This window comes from Cucurbita maxima, unplaced genomic scaffold (genome assembly GCF_002738345.1).
Source record: "Cucurbita maxima cultivar Rimu unplaced genomic scaffold, Cmax_1.0 Cma_Scf00176, whole genome shotgun sequence".
Taxonomy (NCBI): Eukaryota; Viridiplantae; Streptophyta; class Magnoliopsida; order Cucurbitales; family Cucurbitaceae; genus Cucurbita; species Cucurbita maxima.
In genome coordinates this window covers 84037-103067 of record NW_019272192.1, presented here as the reverse complement: position 1 = coordinate 103067, position 19031 = coordinate 84037, and the positions used below count along the sequence as shown (strand labels likewise).

The 19031-nt window shown below is 39.0% G+C and overlaps 1 protein-coding gene and 1 long non-coding RNA gene across 4 annotated transcripts; one reads left to right on the top strand and one right to left on the bottom strand.

The window, feature by feature from the left end:
* Positions 1-122: 122 nt before the first annotated feature.
* On the bottom strand, positions 123-964 carry LOC111473863. Its single transcript, XR_002715785.1, has 2 exons — positions 707-964; positions 123-473 (listed from the first exon to the last, which is right to left on the bottom strand). It is a non-coding gene; the product is annotated as an uncharacterized LOC111473863 (long non-coding RNA).
* Positions 965-2134: 1170 nt separating this feature from the next.
* Positions 2135-18318, top strand: LOC111473860 (beta-galactosidase 9). 3 transcript variants are annotated; one of them, XM_023119227.1, is made up of 20 exons: positions 2135-2634; positions 3692-3787; positions 3878-3990; positions 4737-4804; positions 6042-6133; positions 8262-8405; positions 8653-8741; positions 9626-9731; positions 9953-10040; positions 10729-10850; positions 10980-11183; positions 12108-12346; positions 13562-13677; positions 13862-13959; positions 14987-15097; positions 15400-15453; positions 15521-15577; positions 16633-16841; positions 16986-17322; positions 17985-18318. In XM_023119227.1, exons 1-20 carry the CDS (start codon positions 2449-2451, stop codon positions 18120-18122), a joined length of 2667 nt encoding a protein of 888 aa, XP_022974995.1. In that variant the 5' UTR covers positions 2135-2448; the 3' UTR covers positions 18123-18318. The 3 variants fall into 3 exon arrangements, with proteins under 3 accessions (XP_022974995.1, XP_022974993.1, XP_022974996.1); XM_023119225.1 differs by lacking the exon at positions 15400-15453 and having other exon boundaries at positions 15467-15577; XM_023119228.1 differs by lacking the exons at positions 6042-6133; positions 15400-15453 and adding an exon at positions 6376-6468 and having other exon boundaries at positions 2136-2634; positions 4737-4803; positions 15467-15577.
* Positions 18319-19031: the final 713 nt, after the last annotated feature.

The following is a 19031-nucleotide window of genomic DNA, read 5'->3' as shown; positions in this document are numbered from 1 at the left end:
AAAAAAAAAAAAAAAAAGAGAAGATCGTTGGACGACAATGCATATATATATATATATATATATATATTTATAAAAATAAAGAGACAAGCGTGATCGTAAAAGCGGGATGCAAATCAAATTCGTTACCACGGTCTATATCGACATTTTACTTTACCAATTGCATCCAAGGCAGAACTATTACAGCTTAAAAAGAACATAAATTATTATTTTCCCCCAATCACGGTCCCAGAAAATATGCTAAAAAAATAAAGCCCCAAATTTAGCTACTACATCGCTAAAGATTTCACGACCTAACCGAAACCATACCAAAAAAAAGAAAAAAAAAAAAAGTACAAAACCCTAAACGAAATTGAACCGTTGAACAAACTATTCAAATAATCAGCTTCTTAAATCTAAACCAAACATGCTAAAACCTCCAAACTGGCCATCATTCAAGAGTTACGAACTCGAATCCTCACCCGAAGCACGCAGAACTGTCAATAATCGAAAATATAGACACAAAAAAATCACAAGTACAATCCTCACCCGAAGCACGCAGAACTGTCAATAATCGAAAATATAGACACAAAAAAATCACAAGTACAAACCGAATAGAAACACCAAGAACAAACACCAAAAGGAAATCACAGAGAGGAAATCAGAGAAGACAAGCATGATTTGAAGCAATAAAACAGTAGCATGAACAAAATAGTAACAGAGATCATACCTGGCGAAAGACGGAACGGCGAACAGCGGCAGGAGCGGGAGGATCGAACGAGGAACCGCAAGAAATTTGCAGAGGCGAAGCGGAGGAAGAAGAATCGGAGAGCAAAAAGAGACGGGAAAGGGAAGAGGAGGAGGAAGAGGAGGAGGAGGAGGCGGCAATCGATATAAAAGCAATCTTGGTTTCCATTCCATATATGTAGAGGTGTTTTGTTTGAAAAACTTTACATCCTTGCGACCACCTTTCCTCGAAATTATTCTATATTTGCAATCTTCGTTGCTCGAAAAACTTTACATCCTTGCGACCACCTTTCCTCGAAATTATTCTATATTTGCAATCTTCGTTGCTCTTTGTCCTCTTCGGCGCTTCCCGTATTCCCACCACTCTCCACCCCTCCCCGAGGTGGGCTATTTTCAGGCCCATTTAAGTTTTCCGGCCCATAATACGCTGGGCTTTACTGGGCCGGCCCGCATACGGTGTATAATTTTAAGGTAATTTTCCGGCCCATAATACGCTGGGCTTTACTGGGCCGGCCCGCATACGGTGTATAATTTTAAGGTAAATTAATAAAAATACATCTCAAAAATATATATTTTAACTTTCTTCAATAATTTCCTTAAAATTAAAAAAAAAAAACTCAAAATCTTTAAGTAATTAAAAAGTTCTCCTAAACTTTCAAATTTTTCTTTAAAAAAACCCTTAAACTAATTTTCTTTTTTATTAATATCCTTACATTTTTATTAATTTTTTAAATATTATTTAGGGTTAATATTAATTTTCTTTTTTATTAATATCCTTACATTTTTATTAATTTTTTAAATATTATTTAGGGTTAATATATAAATAAAAAACATAACCATTAATTTTAAACTTTTTTTTGGTCTATAAACAAAAAAAAACATGCATATATATATATATATATATATATGAATTTTAAAATTTATTTTATTCTATGATCTCTACAACTTTTTCAATTTTTATATATATATATATATGAATTTTAAAATTTATTTTATTCTATGATCTCTACAACTTTTTCAATTTTTTGTTTTTCTCTATTTTAAAATTATTTTTTAAAAATATTTTGTAATTATTAGACTCGAAAAACATGCATCTTTCTTTTTAATATTTCGTCCCTAAAAAATTTAAATTATGCGTGTGACGATATTAAAAAATTATTTAAAAAAATATGAGTAAAATTAAAATATGCTAAAATATATGTAGGCAGAAAAATCCTTGTTAAGAAAAAAAAATAATAATAAATAAAAAGAAGCGTGGAATTTGACGTCGGTTTATCGTTATCCATTATATGTATATATTCTTATCCATATTAATTAATTGGCGCGAATATATCACACGCGCATACAAGCTACGTAAAACACACGCGCAATTAGAAAGGCAGGCCTCAATGATAGCCTTCACCAATATCTTGAAGTATCTTTCAAGCAATTCCTGCTTCTAGCAGAAGAGCTCAGCTCAATTTGGTTCTTCCATTAGAAATGGCGGACGGTTACTGATCGAAGCCGTGAAAGGTAGCGGTGTCTCCTTGTCGTCAACTGCTTGTCTGGTTTGAGTGTTGAACTTCTCTCTCGATTGCTTTTGCTGAGAATTTCCCCACGGTCATGGTGGCTGTGTTACTCCGTGGTCGTGTGTTCTTCATTACTCATTTGTAGATATTTCTACGGCGATTCTGGTTTCGTTGTGTTGAGTTTCCGGTTGACCTTTGTTTTTCAACGAGGAGGAAAATGGCGGTGCGAAGTGCTTTGATTCTTCAGTTGACGAGTTTGACTCTGACGATTCTTCTATTGGCTGTCTCCGGCGAGTTTTTCAAGCCTTTCAATGTGAGCTACGACCATAGGGCTCTGATCATTGATGGAAAACGCCGCATGCTTATCTCCGCCGGTGTTCATTATCCTCGCGCTACTCCGGAGGTATTTTGGCGATTCTTCAATTCTTACCGCTTCATGTTTCGTCTTTTTAGATACTGAAAAATGCGTGAGAGAATAAATCAAATTGGTATTGACTGAAGGGAAGTGAATTGGATGTGTGTATAATTTAAGTTGGTCAGTGTCACAATCGCACTCTTCTTGCCAGCAGACTTGCGATTGTGCGGCACTCCCTCCCTACACGAGGTGAGTCAAGTCAATTTTTATTTGCGTCGCCTACGACTCAGCAATGTATGCTCAAGCCTCTGGCGCGTTTGAGTCAAGTCAATTTTTATTTGCGTCGCCTACGACTGAGCAATGTATGCTCAAGCCTCTGGCCTGTTTGAGAAGAAGGCTTTAGAAAATGGAGTACAAAGATTTTTGAAAACGAGTTTAAAAGTAAGAATGAAAATAACATATAACTTTTCGGATGGGGAGAATTTGACAACTAATAGTATCCCCTGTTGTACATTTTGAGGTCCTGTAGTACATTTTAAGAGGTGATTCAAGTCTGACAGGTCTAGATGTGATTTCGTTGAATGGTGATACAAATTCAGGGGAGGAGTTGTGTGAATGTTTGATTAATCCACCACACCTAAATGGTGTGAAAGTTATCTTATTTATAATCAAATAAATTACAAGGATATGAAAATAGTAATAAATGGAAATAACAATAATAAAATATCAAATATAATATATATGATAAACTATAATTTATTACTAAATATCTTTAACAAGTTGACAACTAGTCACACCCCTAGTACATTTTGAGGCGATTCAGGTCTAGCAGGCCTAGACATGATTTCGCGAGTAGTCGTACAAACAGAAAATACAATAGTAAGACAATCCAACATGAAATTAAATAAAGGGTTCGGTGTGGCATGGGCATGCGGCCATGGGCAACACGCTTTGGATGAGCATGACCGTGACACTCAACTATCTTGGCCCTTAGCACTTGAGAGTTATGGCGATGCAGCCTGATCGAATCGTTTCTACATTTTTGGTTGACACTAGCTAACTGGCTAAGCGATTAATTTGGTCTTATGTTTTTACATGATCGTAGATGTGGCCTAATATAATTGAGAAGAGCAAGGAAGGTGGGGCGGATGTCATCCAATCTTATGTGTTTTGGAATGGACATGAACCAACGAAGGGACAGGTGCAGTAAATTTTTTGCAAGTTACAATTCTTCCTGTTAGCAGTAGTTTGCCTGGTTACTTAAATACATTTACATTGTTTTATCTTTCAGTATAACTTTGATGGGAGATATGACCTTGTCAAATTTATAAGGCTGGTAGGATCCAGTGGCCTATACCTTCATTTACGCATTGGACCATACGTGTGTGCGGAGTGGAATTTCGGGTACATTCTCTCGTTCCCCATTAGTTCGTTCTTTTACTAGTATAATTTATGAATGTCGGCCTTTTCTTCGCGACTTTATTACTGTTATTGTGTATTAATTGCCAATGAAATTGATGTCATTTAAGTCGAGAAATTTCTGGCATTCACTTTGTGAGATCTCACGTCAGTTGGAGAGGAGAACGAAGCATTCTTTATAAGGGTGTGGAAACCTCTCCCTAGCAGACGCATTTTAAAACCGTGAGGCTAACGACGATACGTAACGGAACAAAGCGGACAACATCTACTGCAGACGCATTTTAAAACCGTGAGGCTAACGACGATACGTAACGGAACAAAGCGGACAACATCTACTAGCAGTGGGCTTGAGTTGTTACACACAAGTTTTTGGTATCATCTAGTAGATTGGTACTCTATGCTTAAGATAATAAAGCATCACACCAAGGTGCATTGTAATGGCTTCGTATCGGGGCAAGGCTATTATTATTAAGATAATAAAGCATCACACCAAGGTGCATTGTAATGGCTTCGTATCGGGGCAAGGCTATTATTATACCATATTTGTGCCTAGAAGAACAATAGTTTAGATAAAATCGCAATTTGTCGTGGCTAAGGCTGTTTGTCGTGCTCGTTTCAGGTAGCGTATTTTTATTGAAGAATGCTGTTTGGATGAGCTTCTAATGACATAGCTCAGTATTGCAATGACATTTACAAAATTTTAACAGTAACTTAGTATGGGATCATTGTAGGGGTTTTCCTTTGTGGTTGCGAGATGTACCTGGAATTGAATTTCGAACAGACAATGCTCCTTTCAAGGTGCGTGAGTTCATCTCTTACCATATATTTGTACTTGCTCGTTGATTATATTTTTTGTGGAGATAAAAGTTTTGCATGTAAACCTTCATAAGTGTTAGACGAACACGACTCTCCACAATAGTATGATATTGTCCACTTTGAGCATAAGCTCTCATGGCTTTGCTTTGGGCTTCCCAAAAGGCCTCATACCAATGGAGTTAGTATTCCTCACTTATAAACCCATGATCATTCCCTAAATTAGCCGATGTGGGACTTTCATCATCCAACACCTCCCCTCGAACAAAGCACGCCTCCCCTTAATCGAGGCTCGACTCCTTTGGAGTCTTAGTCATTTTTGACTGCCTTCATACCTTCGAGGAGGCTTGACTCCTTTTTTCTTTTTTGGAGTCCTTTGTTCGACATTCGAGAATTTGCCAATCTATTGGCACGGCTAAGTTTAAAGCATGGCTCTGATACCATGTTAGACGAACACGACTCTCCACAATAGTATGATATTGTCCACTTTGAGCATAAGCTCTCATGGCTTTGCTTTGGGCTTCCCAAAAGGCCTCATACCAATGGAGTTAGTATTCCTCACTTATAAACCCATGATCATTCCCTAAATTAGCCGATGTGGGACTTTCATCATCCAACACCTCCCCTCGAACAAAGCACGCCTCCCCTTAATCGAGGCTCTGATCATTCCCTAAATTAGCCGATGTGGGACTTTCATCATCCAACACCTCCCCTCGAACAAAGCACGCCTCCCCTTAATCGAGGCTCGACTCCTTTGGAGTCTTAGTCATTTTTGACTGCCTTCATACCTTCGAGGAGGCTTGACTCCTTTTTTCTTTTTTGGAATCCTTTGTTCGACATTCGAGGATTTGCCAATCTATTGGCACGGCTAAGTTTAAAGCATGGCTCTGATACCATGTTAGACGAACACGACTCTCCACAATAGTATGATATTGTCCACTTTGAGCATAAGCTCTCATGGCTTTGCTTTGGGCTTCCCAAAAGGCCTCATACCAATGAAGTTAGTATTCCTCACTTATAAACCCATGATCATTCCCTAAATTAGCCGATGTGGGACTTTCATCATCCAACAATAAGATAGTTAAGCATGTTGGTATTTCAATTAATCTTTGTTGCAGTGATATGATTAACTGTAGCAACACTTGATCTTGATAGGAGGAGATGGAGCGGTTTGTCAAAAAGATAGTGGATCTTTTGCGCTTTGAGAAGTTATTTAGTTGGCAAGGAGATGGAGCGGTTTGTCAAAAAGATAGTGGATCTTTTGCGCTTTGAGAAGTTATTTAGTTGGCAAGGTGGTCCTGTCATCATGTTGCAGGTTATATTGCTATTTAATTTAACGATTGTAATTTTTGACCTTGCTACTAAAATTTAGTGGGTTTGTGTTTATTTATTTACTTTTACTTAGTTGCTTCTTGGACAATTTTCATGAGTTTTACTGTGAGATCCCACATTGGTTGGAGAGGGGAACGAAACATTCTTTATAAAGATGTGGAAACCTCTCCCTTATAGACGTGTTTTAAAACCGTGAGGCTGATAGTGATATGTAATGGGCCAAAGTGNGAGATGGAGCGGTTTGTCAAAAAGATAGTGGATCTTTTGCGCTTTGAGAAGTTATTTAGTTGGCAAGGTGGTCCTGTCATCATGTTGCAGGTTATATTGCTATTTAATTTAACGATTGTAATTTTTGAACTTGCTACTAAAATTTAATGGGTTTGTGTTTATTTATTTACTTTTACTTAGTTGCTTCTTGGACAATTTTCACGAGTTTTACTGTGAGATCCCACATTGGTTGGAGAAGGGAACGAAACATTCTTTATAAAGATGTGAAAACCTCTCCTTTATAGACGTGTTTTAAAACCGTGAGGCTGATAGTGATATGTAATGGGCCAAAGTGGATAATATTTGCTAGCGGTGGACTTGTGCTGTTACAAATGGTATTAGAGCCAGCACCGAGAGGAGTGCCGGTGAGAATGCTGGGCCCTCAAGAGGGTGGATTGTGAGATTCCACATCGGTTGGAGAGGGGAACGAAACATTCCTTATAAAGGTGTGGAAACCTCTCCTTTATAGACATGTTTTAAAACCGTGAGGTTGATGACGATACGTAACGAGCCAAAGTGGACAATATCTGCTAACGGTGGACTTGAGCTGTTACAAATGGTATCAGAGTCAGTACCGAACAGAGTGCCAGTGAGGATGCTGGGCCCTCAAGGGGGTGAATTGTGAGATCCTACATCGATTGGAGAGGGGAACGAAACATTCCTTATAAGGGTGTGGAAACCTCTCCATAATAGACGCGTTTTAAAACCGTGAGGCTGATGACAATACATAATGGGCCAAAGCGGACAATATCCGCTAGCGGAGGACTTGGGCTGTTACAATTACCTTATTTTAAGTTGCGTTATTGATCGTTTACGTCAGTGTTTACCGCTCATTTCCATGATGTTTTGCTTTTTCTTTATGTATGGGAGTTTTGATGAATGCTGAAGTTAAAATATTTTTTCCATGATTTNTGCTAACGGTGGACTTGAGCTGTTACAAATGGTATCAGAGTCAGTACCGGACAGAGTGTCAGTGAGGATGCTGGGCCCTCAAGGGGGTGGATTGTGAGATCCTACATCGATTGGAGAGGGGAACGAAACATTCGTTATAAGGGTGTGGAAACCTTTGCCTAATAGATGTGTTTTAAAACTGTGAGGCTGACGGAGATACATAATGGGCTGAAGCAGACAATACCTACTAGTGGTGGACATTAGCTGTTACAAATGGTATTAGAGCCAGCACTGGGTGGAATGCCGGTGAGGATGTTGGGCCCTCAAGGGGGTGGATCGTGAGATCCCATATCGGTTGGAGAGGGGATCGAAACATTCCTTATAAAGGTGTGAAAACTTTTCCCTAATAGATGCGTTTTAAAACCATGAGGGTGACAGAGATACGTAATGGGCTAAAACAGACAATATCTGCTAGTGGTGGACATTAACTGTTACAAATGGTATCAGAGCTAGACACCGAGCAGAGTGCCAACAAGGACGTTGGGCCCCGAAAGAGAAGGGGTAAATTGTGAGATCCCACATCGGTTGAAGAGGGGAACGAAACATTCCTTATAAGGGTGTGGAAACCTCTCCATAATAGACGCGTTTTAAAACCGTGAGGCTGATGACAATACATAATGGGCCAAAGCGGACAATATCCGCTAGCGGAGGACTTGGGCTGTTACAATTACCTTATTTTAAGTTGCGTTATTGATCGTTTACGTCAGTGTTTACCGCTCATTTCCATGATGTTTTGCTTTTTCTTTATGTATGGGAGTTTTGATGAATGCTGAAGTTAAAATATTTTTTCCATGATTTCTTATAGCATGTCAGTATGAAGGTTTCTGTTAGTTGAACGAGGTCGTTTAGCATGAATTCCATTCTGACTGTCATTCTTTGAAATTAAATAACAGGTTGAAAATGAATATGGAAACATCGAAAGCTCATTTGGAAAGAGAGGACAGAAATATATTAAATGGGCTGCGGAGATGGCTCTAGGCCTTGGTGCTGGGGTTCCATGGGTTATGTGCCAGCAGAAGGATGCTCCAACAACCATTGTAAAACCCTTACCCCATATACTCAAATTCAGCTTCTCTATCATTTCCAATATAAACTTTTGTTTGGAAAGATTTTCCTTGCTTGTTTATCTACTTCTTGTTAATATTAACTTCAAGAATGTGATACATTTACATTGATTTGAAAAATTAGTAATTATACATAAAAGTTCGTATTTAATTTTGTTTTTTATTGAAATTTTGAGATCCAAACGTTGTTAACTTGTGTTCTATTTGTTGATGATCACAGATAAATTCATGTAATGGTTACTATTGTGACGGTTTTCAGCCAAATTCTCCAAGCAAACCAATATTTTGGACAGAAAATTGGGATGGATGGTATACTTTCTTTAATTACTACAAGTTTGTACCATTTGTTTTGTATTGTTATTGTTTTCATTCTTTGACTTGTCTAAGTATGATTTATGTTTCTAATTATTACGGACATTTATGTCATTCGGTGTTTTTTTTAAAAAGAAACCTCGAGGTATTGGTTTAGACTTTCTTTGTAACGGCCATAGGCAAATATTGTCCACTTTGAGTTTTGTCTTTCGGGCTTTCCCTTAAGGTTTTTTAAAATGTGTCTGCTGGGAAGAGGTTTTCACACCCTAATAAAGAATGTTTCGTTCCCTTCTCCAACTGACGTGGGATCTCACAATCCACCCCCTTCGGAGCCTAGTGTCTCCGCTAGCACTTGTTCCCCTCTCCAGTCGATGTGGGACCCCCAGTCCACCTCTTCATGGCCCAACATCCTCGTTGGCAAACGGTCTGGTGTCCACCCCCCTTTGAGGGTCAGCCTTCTCGCCAGCACATCGCTTAGTGTTTGGCTCTGATATCATTTGTAACGGTCAAATCTCCCGCTAGTAGACATGGTCCCCTTTGGGCTTTCTTTTTCGGGCTTTCCCTCAAGGTTTTTCAAACGCGTCTGTTAAGGAGAGGTTTCCACACCCTAATAAAGAATGTTACATTTCCCTCTCCAACCGACGTGGGATCTCACATTTTTGTGGAAAGTTTGGATCGAGAGAATCACTTCTGGGTTGTTTTAATTTATTTTTGTTGTTTTTTAATCGATATCAAGAAAATGAGTAAAACTTAGAAGCTTGTCCAAAACCTTTGAAAGTATATACCGTTTGTCATTTGTGTTCATATCATACGACACGATTTAGTATATTATTTCTATTGGTAGATAATTCCAGTGGCATAAACGTTTCAATTTTATGAAGGTTTACATCATGGGGCGAAAGAACACCCCACAGACCAGTCGAAGATCTTGCATTCTCTGTTGCACGCTTTTTCCAACGAAAAGGGAGCTTCCAGAATTATTATATGGTACGTGAGAAGACTCTAATTAGGGGCTCATTTGGAACAATGCCAATTACAATGAATTCTTTTGAAAATAGTATCTGTAAATCGAAGCAGAACGTTGTTTTGAGCTTTATTTCGATGATGTGAACATTAATTTCGTGTCGTACGACAGAAAGCTGTTATTTTTTTCTCCCTTCTGCATTTATTCAATGAAGTATCTAAACGTACTTCTGCAACATTTGCAGTATTTTGGTGGAACAAACTTTGGCCGTACGGCTGGAGGCCCATTTTACATTACTAGCTATGATTATGACTCTCCAATTGATGAGTATGGTAAGTATATTAAGTTGAAACTTATTTTGGCTGATAACTTATAATTCTTACATTCATTTGCGGTTAGGAATCACAGGCCTCCACAATGGTATGATATTGTCCACTTTGAACATAAGCTCTCGTGGCTTTACTTTTGGGTTTCCCCGAAAGGCCTCATTCTAATGGAGGTGTATTTCTTACTTATAAACCCATGATCACTTTAAATTAGCCAATGTGGGACTCCCTCCCAACAATCCTCTCCTCGAACAAAATACACCATAGAGCCTCCCCTGAGGCCTACGGAGTCCTCAAACAGCCTCCTCTTAATCGAGTCTCGGCTCCTTTCTCTGGAGCCTTCGAACAAAGTACACCCTTTGTTTGACACTTGAGTCACTTTTGACCTTCGAGGCTCACAACTTCTTTGTCCAACATTTGAGGACTCTATTGACATGACTATGTTAAGGGCATGACTCTAATACCATGTTAGGAATCACAAACCTCCACAATAGTATGATATTGTTCACTTTGAGCATAATCTCTTGTGGCTTTGCTTTCGGCTTCCTCAAAAGGCCTCATACCTATGGAGATATATGCCTTATTTATAAACCCATGATCATCCCCTAAATTAGCCAATGTGGGACTCCCTCCCAACAATCCTCAACACATTATTCATAGGCTGTATCGGAAATAATTATTCTTCTTCATGTAGGTTTGCTAAGGGAGCCCAAATGGGGGCATTTGAAAGATCTGCATACTGCATTAAAGCTCTGTGAACCTGCTTTGGTATCTGCTGACTCACCCCAGTATATTAAGTTGGGGTCCAAGCAGGAGGTTTGGCAATAACTCGAATTTTTTCTTGTTTTTATTGTACTATTGTTAGAAATTTCAATCATTAAGATGAGTTTCGGAATAAATTATCTGAACTATCTTTTGCTGATGATGCCTATTACTGTTTTCCAGGCACATGTATACCATATGAATTCTCAAACCGACGAGCTCGAACGTTTGGAGCATGGAAGTCTAAGAAGTTGTTCTGCATTTCTTGCAAACATCGATGAACGTAATGCAGCTTCTGTAAAATTTAACGGGCGAACTTATAACTTACCACCGTGGTCGGTTAGTATTTTACCAGACTGCCAGAACGTAGTGTTCAATACTGCAAAGGTACGATTCTCCTATTGGATCTCGTGCTTTCTTGATCGATCATTTTTGTATGTGATACATGATGGAAGAATCTGGTTCAAATATCTTTTGTACTTTCATCTTAGAAATTGGTGTATGATGCTGTGTTATTCATGCTATTCTGTATGTAAGCCCAAAGTAAAACTGAAACTATACATTTTGTTATGCGACAGTCCAAGTCCACCGCTAGTAGATATTATCCTCTTTGGGTTTTTCTTTCTGAGTTTCCCCTCAAGGTTTTGAAACGCATCTGCTAGGGATAGATTTCCACACTCTTATAAGAAATGTTTCATTCCCCTCTCCAACCAATGTGGGATCTCACAATCCACCCCCTTGGGGTCCAGTGTTCTCTTTGGCACATCGCCCGATGTCTGACTTTGATATGATTTGTACTAATCCAAATCCACCACTAGTAGATATTGTCCTATTTAGGTTTTTCTTCTTGGCTTCCCCTCAAGATTTTGAAACGCGTCTACTAGGGAGAGGTTTTCACACCCTTAGAAGGAATATTTCGTTCTCCTCTCCAACCAATGTGGGATCTCACAATCCACCCCCTTGGGGGCCTAGTGTCCTTGCTGGCACATCACCCGATGTCTAGCTTTGATGCCATTTGTAATAGTCCAAACCCACTGCTAGTAAATATTTTCCTCTTTGGGCTTTCCCTTTTGGATTTCCCCTCAAGGCTTTAAAACGTGTTTGCGAGGGAGAGGTTTCCACACCCTTATAAGGAATGTTTCGTTCCCCTCTTCAACCAATGTAGGATCTTACCTGTTAGTTTACATGTTCGGCTTAGGAAATCTTTATCTATATTGAAGTTTTTATGTTTTTCAAGCTTCTATAATAGTTTTGACCCAATGTATAATATGAAATGATTTTCTGATTACAATATGTTTGCATTTGCTTCAGGTTACAGCTCAGACGTCCATCAACTTATTGGAGTTTTATGCGCTCACACCCTTTTCTTCTAACATTTCTTTAAAGCTACATTCTATGCGCCAGAATGAACTTTCAAAAAGTTTTAGTTCTTGGATGACGGTAAAAGAACCCGTTGGCATCTGGAGTGACAAAAGCTTCACTGTTAAGGGTATACTGGAGCATTTAAATGTTACAAAGGATAGTTCTGATTACCTTTGGTATTTGACCAGGTATTTCTTTTTTCATTTATTTGGTAAAATTGGAAGCACAATTCACATATGTTTGCTCAAAATTAGAACAGAGATGAAAAACGTTTCCAAATATTGCTAGCTTACTTAATGTAGAAAATCAATTTATGATTTGTAGGGATTATATTTCGCTTTAACATTTTGGTTGCTTAGGTGTAACAGTTGAAGCCCACCACTAGCCGATATTCCCATCTTTGGGCTTTCCCCTCAAGCTTTTTAAAATGTTTCTGCTAGGGATAGGTTTTCACCCCCTTGTAAAGAACGCTTCATTCCCTTCTCCAACTGATGTGGGATCTCACAATCCACCCCCTTCGGGCCCCAGCGTCCTCGCTTGCACTCATTCCTCTTCAATCGATGTGGGACCTCACAATCCACCGCCCTTCGAGGCCTAGTGTCCTCGCAAGCACACCGCCTGGTGTCCACCCCCTCTTTGGGGGCTTAGCATTCTCGTTGGCCGGTGTTTGACTCTGATACCATTTGTAACAGCTCAAGCCCACCACTAGCAGATATTGTCCTCTTTGGACTTTCCCCTCAAAGTTTTTAAAACGCGTCTGCTAGGGAGAGGTTTTCACCCCTTGTAAAGAATGCTTCATTCCCCTCTCCAACTGATATGGGATCTCATAATCCACCCCCATTGGGGCCTAGCGTTCTCGCTGGCACTCATTCCTCTTCAATCAATGTGGGATCTCACAATCCACCCCCCTTTGAGGCCCCCCAGTGTCCTCACAAGCACACCGCCCAGTGTCCACCCCCTTCAGGGTTTAGCGTCTTTGCTGGCACGTCGCTTGGTGTTTGACTCTAATATCATTGGTAACAGCTCAAGCTCACCACTAGCATATATTGTCCTCTTTGGACTTTCCCCTCAAAGTTTTTAAAACGCGTATGCTAGGCAGATGTTTTCACACCCTTATAAAGAATGTTTTGTTCGTCTCTCCAACCGATGTGGGATCTCACATTAGGTTGAAACTCACTCATATCTCATTGGTTTTATGATAAAGAATAATTCCAAATAGAAGAAAGCAATTGATGCTTTATTTACACAATGGGCCTTAAGCCTTAGTCCATACATTAGGAGTGTGTTCAAATGAATATAAACAAATGACATTTTTGAGATTCATGATAAGTATGATTTTAATACATATCCCACGTTTATCTATTATTTTTTGTTATTTCACACTATGGGTTTGTGGAATACAGGATACATGTTTCCAGTGATGATATATCATTTTGGAAAGAAAGAAATGTTAGCCCAACAGTTACCATCGATAGTGTTCGGGATGTGTTTCGTGTATTAGTTAATGGGAAGATCGCAGGTGATCGAACATGATATCTTGCACTGTATTTGGTGCCCTGTTATTTCAATATTCTTCATATTCTTGTCAAAATTTTAGATTTTGTAAGTAATGCATCAACTATATGAATATCTGCACTTTTGTGTTTTGCTCACATCTACTAATCATTTCTATATTTCATTTTTACTGTCATATGGAAGAAAAGGCAGCGCAATTGGTCAGTGGGTCAAGATTGTCCAGCCTGTTCAATTTGTTGAAGGATACAATGATTTGCTGTTGTTATCTGAGACAGTGGGTTTACAGGTAAAAACTACACCTATAGCTTCCTTAGTATCACTCTATTTAATATATACATGCAGACATACATACGTATTGAGATAAGGTCAATGTATGGCTCTCTTCGGGAAATTTATTAAGGGAAGTGGATTGTGAGATCCCACGTCGGTTGGAGGGGGGAACGAAACATTCTTTATAAAGGTGTGGAAACCTCTCCCTAATAGACGCGTTTTAAAACCATGAGGCTGACGACGATACGTAACGGGCTAAAGCGGGGAATATCTATTAGCGGTGAGCTTGAGTTTGGGCTGTTACAAATGGTATCAGAGCCGAACTTCAGGCAGTGTGCTAGCGAAGACGCTGGGCCCCCAAAGGGGAGTGGACCGTGAGATCCCACATTGGTGGAGAGAGGAACGAAACATTCTTTATAAGGGTGTGGAAACCTCTCCCTAACAGATACGTTTTAAATCCGAGAGAGGAACGAAACATTCTTTATAAGGGTGTGGAAACCTCTCCCTAACAGATACGTTTTAAATCCGTGAGGCTAATGGCGATACATAACAGGCCAAAACGGACAATATCTGTTAGCGGTGTACTTTGGCTGTTACAAGAAGCCTTGGGGCAAATCTAAGAGAAAGGTATTCAAGATGCCATCTTAGCATTGACGGCTGTTACAAGAAGCCTTGGGGCAAATCTAAGAGAAAGGTATTCAAGATGCCATCTTAGCATTGACCCGAACATTCAAGAATTTTCTCTTACAATCGTGTAGTAAAAAGCCATTATTGAGTGTGATACCTTTCTAGGTTCAACATTCATTTGAAAGCAAATTTCCTTCCAAGTTAGCCATTATTGAGTGTGATACCTTTCTAGGTTCAACATTCATTTGAAAGCAAATTTCCTTCCAAGTTACTTATTTACTTATTTGCTGGCGATATATTGTTCATGGATCTTATATATTTTTTGAATAAATTTTTTATGTTATTGTAGAATTCTGGTGCCTTCATTGAGAAAGATGGGGCAGGTATCAGAGGCCGTATTTTTTATGTTATTGTAGAATTCTGGTGCCTTCATTGAGAAAGATGGGGCAGGTATCAGAGGCCGTATAAAGCTCACTGGATTAAAGAACGGGGATATAGATCTCTCTCAGTCCTTATGGACTTATCAGGTAACAACATCATGTTGTAATTACCAAAAAGGACCTCAATTTAATTGGTTTAACTAATAAGTTTCGGTACTAGACATCATGTTGTAATTACCAAAAAGGACCTCAATTTAATTGGTTTAACTAATAAGTTTCGGTACTAGTTATAGTTTCACCACGTCCTTGACCCTGTTAAGTAGTTAGGATCGAAAATAACTTTTTTTTGTGCCAATTCGAACATAGCTCAGTAGATAAGACACTGACTATCATTTAGAATGTTGGCAGTTCAATCTCTCGCCTAAATAAATTTTTTGTTTTGGCACTAGGTCGGGTTGAAGGGTGAATTCTTGAAATTCTATTCGTTAGAAGAAAACGAGAAGGCCGATTGGACAGGTCGGGTTGAAGGGTGAATTCTTGAAATTCTATTCGTTAGAAGAAAACGAGAAGGCCGATTGGACTGATTTGTCCGTTGATGCCATTCCGTCTCCGTTCACGTGGTACAAGGTAGATGTATCCACATGGCTCTATCAAAATTGTTGTTTATTAGACAAAATCATGTTTGACTACCAAGGTAGATGTATCCACATGGCTCTATCAAAATTGTTGTTTATTAGACAAAATCATGTTTGACTACTGCCATTACGTTTTCAGGGTGGGGATCTGGAATGGTGTTTTTTTTATTACCAGTCATGGAATCTCATTTTTTGCTTTTGTTGGACTCTTTGTTTTCAATTTTTACTGTTTACAGTGTCCCCATTTGGTCTGATTGATGCTGTAGGGGTTTTGCTAGTGTTTTCAATTTTTACTGTTTACAGTGTCCCCATTTGGTCTGATTGATGCTGTAGGGGTTTTGCTAGATAGTTTCTCTCTCTCTAGAACTCCCTTTTTCTCTAGTCGTTATTTAGGAAGGAGGGCAGAATGACCAAATTACCCCTCCGGGGTTGACTTTGACCATTTTTCTTTTGTACTTTTCTTGAGTTTGTGGGTCTTTTCCAGGTATTTCTCTCAATAAAATACCAGAAGTTTGGATTCGATAGGAAAAACCAGGTCTTTAATACCTCGTGGGGACTTGGGTGTTATAGTTCTACCCGGGGAAGCTTTATTTTGCATATTTTCCATTTCTTGTGTATAAGTATGGTCAGATAGATTTTGGGATAAGAGAAGAATCTTGTGGCAAACCCGTTCGTTTGCTATCTCGTGAGGAGTGTAGCTCGAGAGGAATGGTAGAATTTTTAGAGGGGTGGGGAGTTCTTCGGAGGAGGGGTGGGAGGTTGCGAGATCTAATGTGTCTTTATGGGTGTGCATTGATTAAACTTGTAACAGCCCAAGCTCTTTCGGGCTTCCCCTCAAAGTTTTTAAAACGCTTTCTGCTAAGAAGAGGTTTCCACACCCTTATAAAGAATGCTTCGTTCCCTTCTCCAACCGACGTGGGATCTCACATAACCTTTTATCATTATCTATTTGGTCCTGTTCTTTTGCTTTCATTTGTCTCGATGAAAGCTTAGTTTCTTACCAAAAGAAAAATGGTTAGAAATTCACTCCTTTTCCTTTTGGTGTAGGCATACTTCAGTTCGCCTGACGGGACCGACCCGGTCGCTATCAATCTAGGAAGCATGGGAAAGGGACAGGCTTGGGTCAATGGTCATCATATAGGTAGATACTGGACCGTGGTTGCCCCAAAAGATGGCTGTACCAAAAAATGCGACTATCGTGGTGCTTATAATTCAGGAAAGTGTGCTACAAATTGCGGTCGGCCAACACAAAGCTGGTATGTCCGCACTTACTATATAGCTCAAAGAAGCCTAATTATGTTTCAATAGTGAAAATGTTTACTGCTTGTTAGGCTAACACAAATCATTTGTTATTATTTATAGAAAATGTTTTACTTTGTATCGTTTATGGCATCTTTTAGGTACCACGTTCCGCGATCATGGTTAAAGGAATCGAACAATTTACTCGTCCTCTTCGAGGAAATGGGAGGAAATCCGCTCGAGATCGTCGTGAAGTTGTATTCAACTGGAGTTGTCTGTGGTCAGGTCTCAGAGTCCAACTATCCACCTCTAATGAAGTTGTCTGCTGATGGAGAAATTCTCTTGAGCGGAACGAACCCGGAAATGTTCTTGCATTGTGACGATGGCCACGTAATTTCCTCGATCGAATTTGCTAGCTATGGAACTCCTCAAGGAAGCTGCAAGGAGTTCTCTAGAGGCCGCTGTCATTCAACCAATTCTCTTTCTGTTGTTTCCCAGGTAAGTTGTCCTTTGTTTGATATTTCAATAGAATTCTATGGCTTATAATGTAACAGTCCAAGTCTATTGATAGTCGATATTGTCCTTTTTGACCCGTTACGTAACGCTGGCAGCCTCACGATTTTAAAATGCATCTGTTAGGGAGAGGTTTCCACACCCTTGTAAGGAATGTTTCGTTTCCCTCTCCAACCGATGTGGGATCTCATTATATCATCTAAGGAGATAGATTGTGAGATCTCACATCGATTGGAGAGAGGAACAAAGCATTTTTTACAAGGGTGTAAAAATCTCTCTCTAGGAGACGCATTTTAAAACTGTGAGGCTGACAGTGATAGGTAACGGGCCAGAGTGGACAATACTTATTAGCGGTGGACTTGAGTTGTTACCTATATAATAAGCTGCTGTGACAATTTTTTTTTACATATAAATTGCTATCAAAACGTGCTCTTACAAAAATTGGGTGTAACATGAAGTAAATAAGTGTTCGGTAAATTTCGAACTTAAACGTCGAAAAGTAGATAAAATAGGAAGTCTTAAGAGTTTTGGTTAAACGAGCTGCCAGATCGTTCGGATATAAAAAGCTCCTGTGGCCTGTGGGTATGCTTTTCAGCTTGTATCCATAGTAAGTAACCTCGCAAGTTTGTTTTTTCAAACCTTTTCAGGCTTGTTTGGGTAAAAATAGTTGCACAGTTGAAGTTTCAAATTCTGCATTTGGAGGTGATCCATGTCGTAGCATTGTCAAGACACTAGCGGTTGAGGCTCGATGTAGTTCGACATCAAGTACTCGTTTATCTGCTTGACATGAAAAGCAGCTATAACCCGAGCGACGTAATTGAGCTTCATGGCCCCTCCATTCTCTTTATGTAAGTATGTGTTTATGCATTTTCTATCCTGCCACTTCGGTATATACCGAACTCGTCGGTGTCGTCTTCCTTGTAAATTTGTAAAAGATATCAATGCATTGAATGAAATGAGAACCAAAAGAAAATCAGCTGTGATATGTTTTGGCTCAAAACTGTTGTTTTTCCCCCCTTTGTCTCTTTTATATGTTTAAGATTGATTGAGTCAACATCTTTTGTTCCTTTTTTGGATTATCATTTGAATATAACTAAACAATATAAAGTTGAGATTTCATATATATCTTTACTATTCATTTCTGATTTTGATTTTAGACAGAATTTGAACATGCCTCCTGTCTTGAATAAATTGGCCTAACTTGTCGATAGTTTTTGATTTTAGACAGAATTTGAACATGCCTCCTGTCTTGAATAAATTGGCCTAACTTGTCGATAGTTAGTTAAAGGTTCAAATCCTTCCCCTTCTAAGGTTGAGTTTAGAGTAACTTGTCAAGTTAGAGACAACTTTCGAGAAACAAAAAATTTGGCTGATAGCTTCAAACTCTAATTATTTGCTTCTATATAAAGACAACTTTCGAGAAACAAAAAATTTGGCTGATAGCTTCAAACTCTAATTATTTGCTTCTATATAAATAAGTTAATATTAAATTACGATTTTTGTAAAAGTAAAAGTTCGATAGATGTCTAGCATTTTTGAGGTTTCAAGCGCTTTTTTCGCTGAGCATATGATTGTCTCGCCCACTTTGCCACCGGGCGACGGGACAACTTCCATTTGATATTGAAAAAGCCGGCCTAACATGTTTTGGCCGGAAGAATAGGGAGAGAGGTCCACTGAGTGGAAGACATTGGTTA

Excerpts from the sequence above, each read along its gene's own strand:
- LOC111473860 (XM_023119225.1), top strand. The coding sequence starts at position 2,449 with ATGGCGGTGCGAAGTGCTTTGATTCTTCAGTTGACGAGTTTGACTCTG. Across the intron at positions 2,635-3,691 it reads ATCCTCGCGCTACTCCGGAG|ATGTGGCCTAATATAATTGA; the intron begins GTATTTTGGCGA and ends ACATGATCGTAG. Across the intron at positions 10,041-10,728 it reads CTCTCCAATTGATGAGTATG|GTTTGCTAAGGGAGCCCAAA; the intron begins GTAAGTATATTA and ends TTCTTCATGTAG.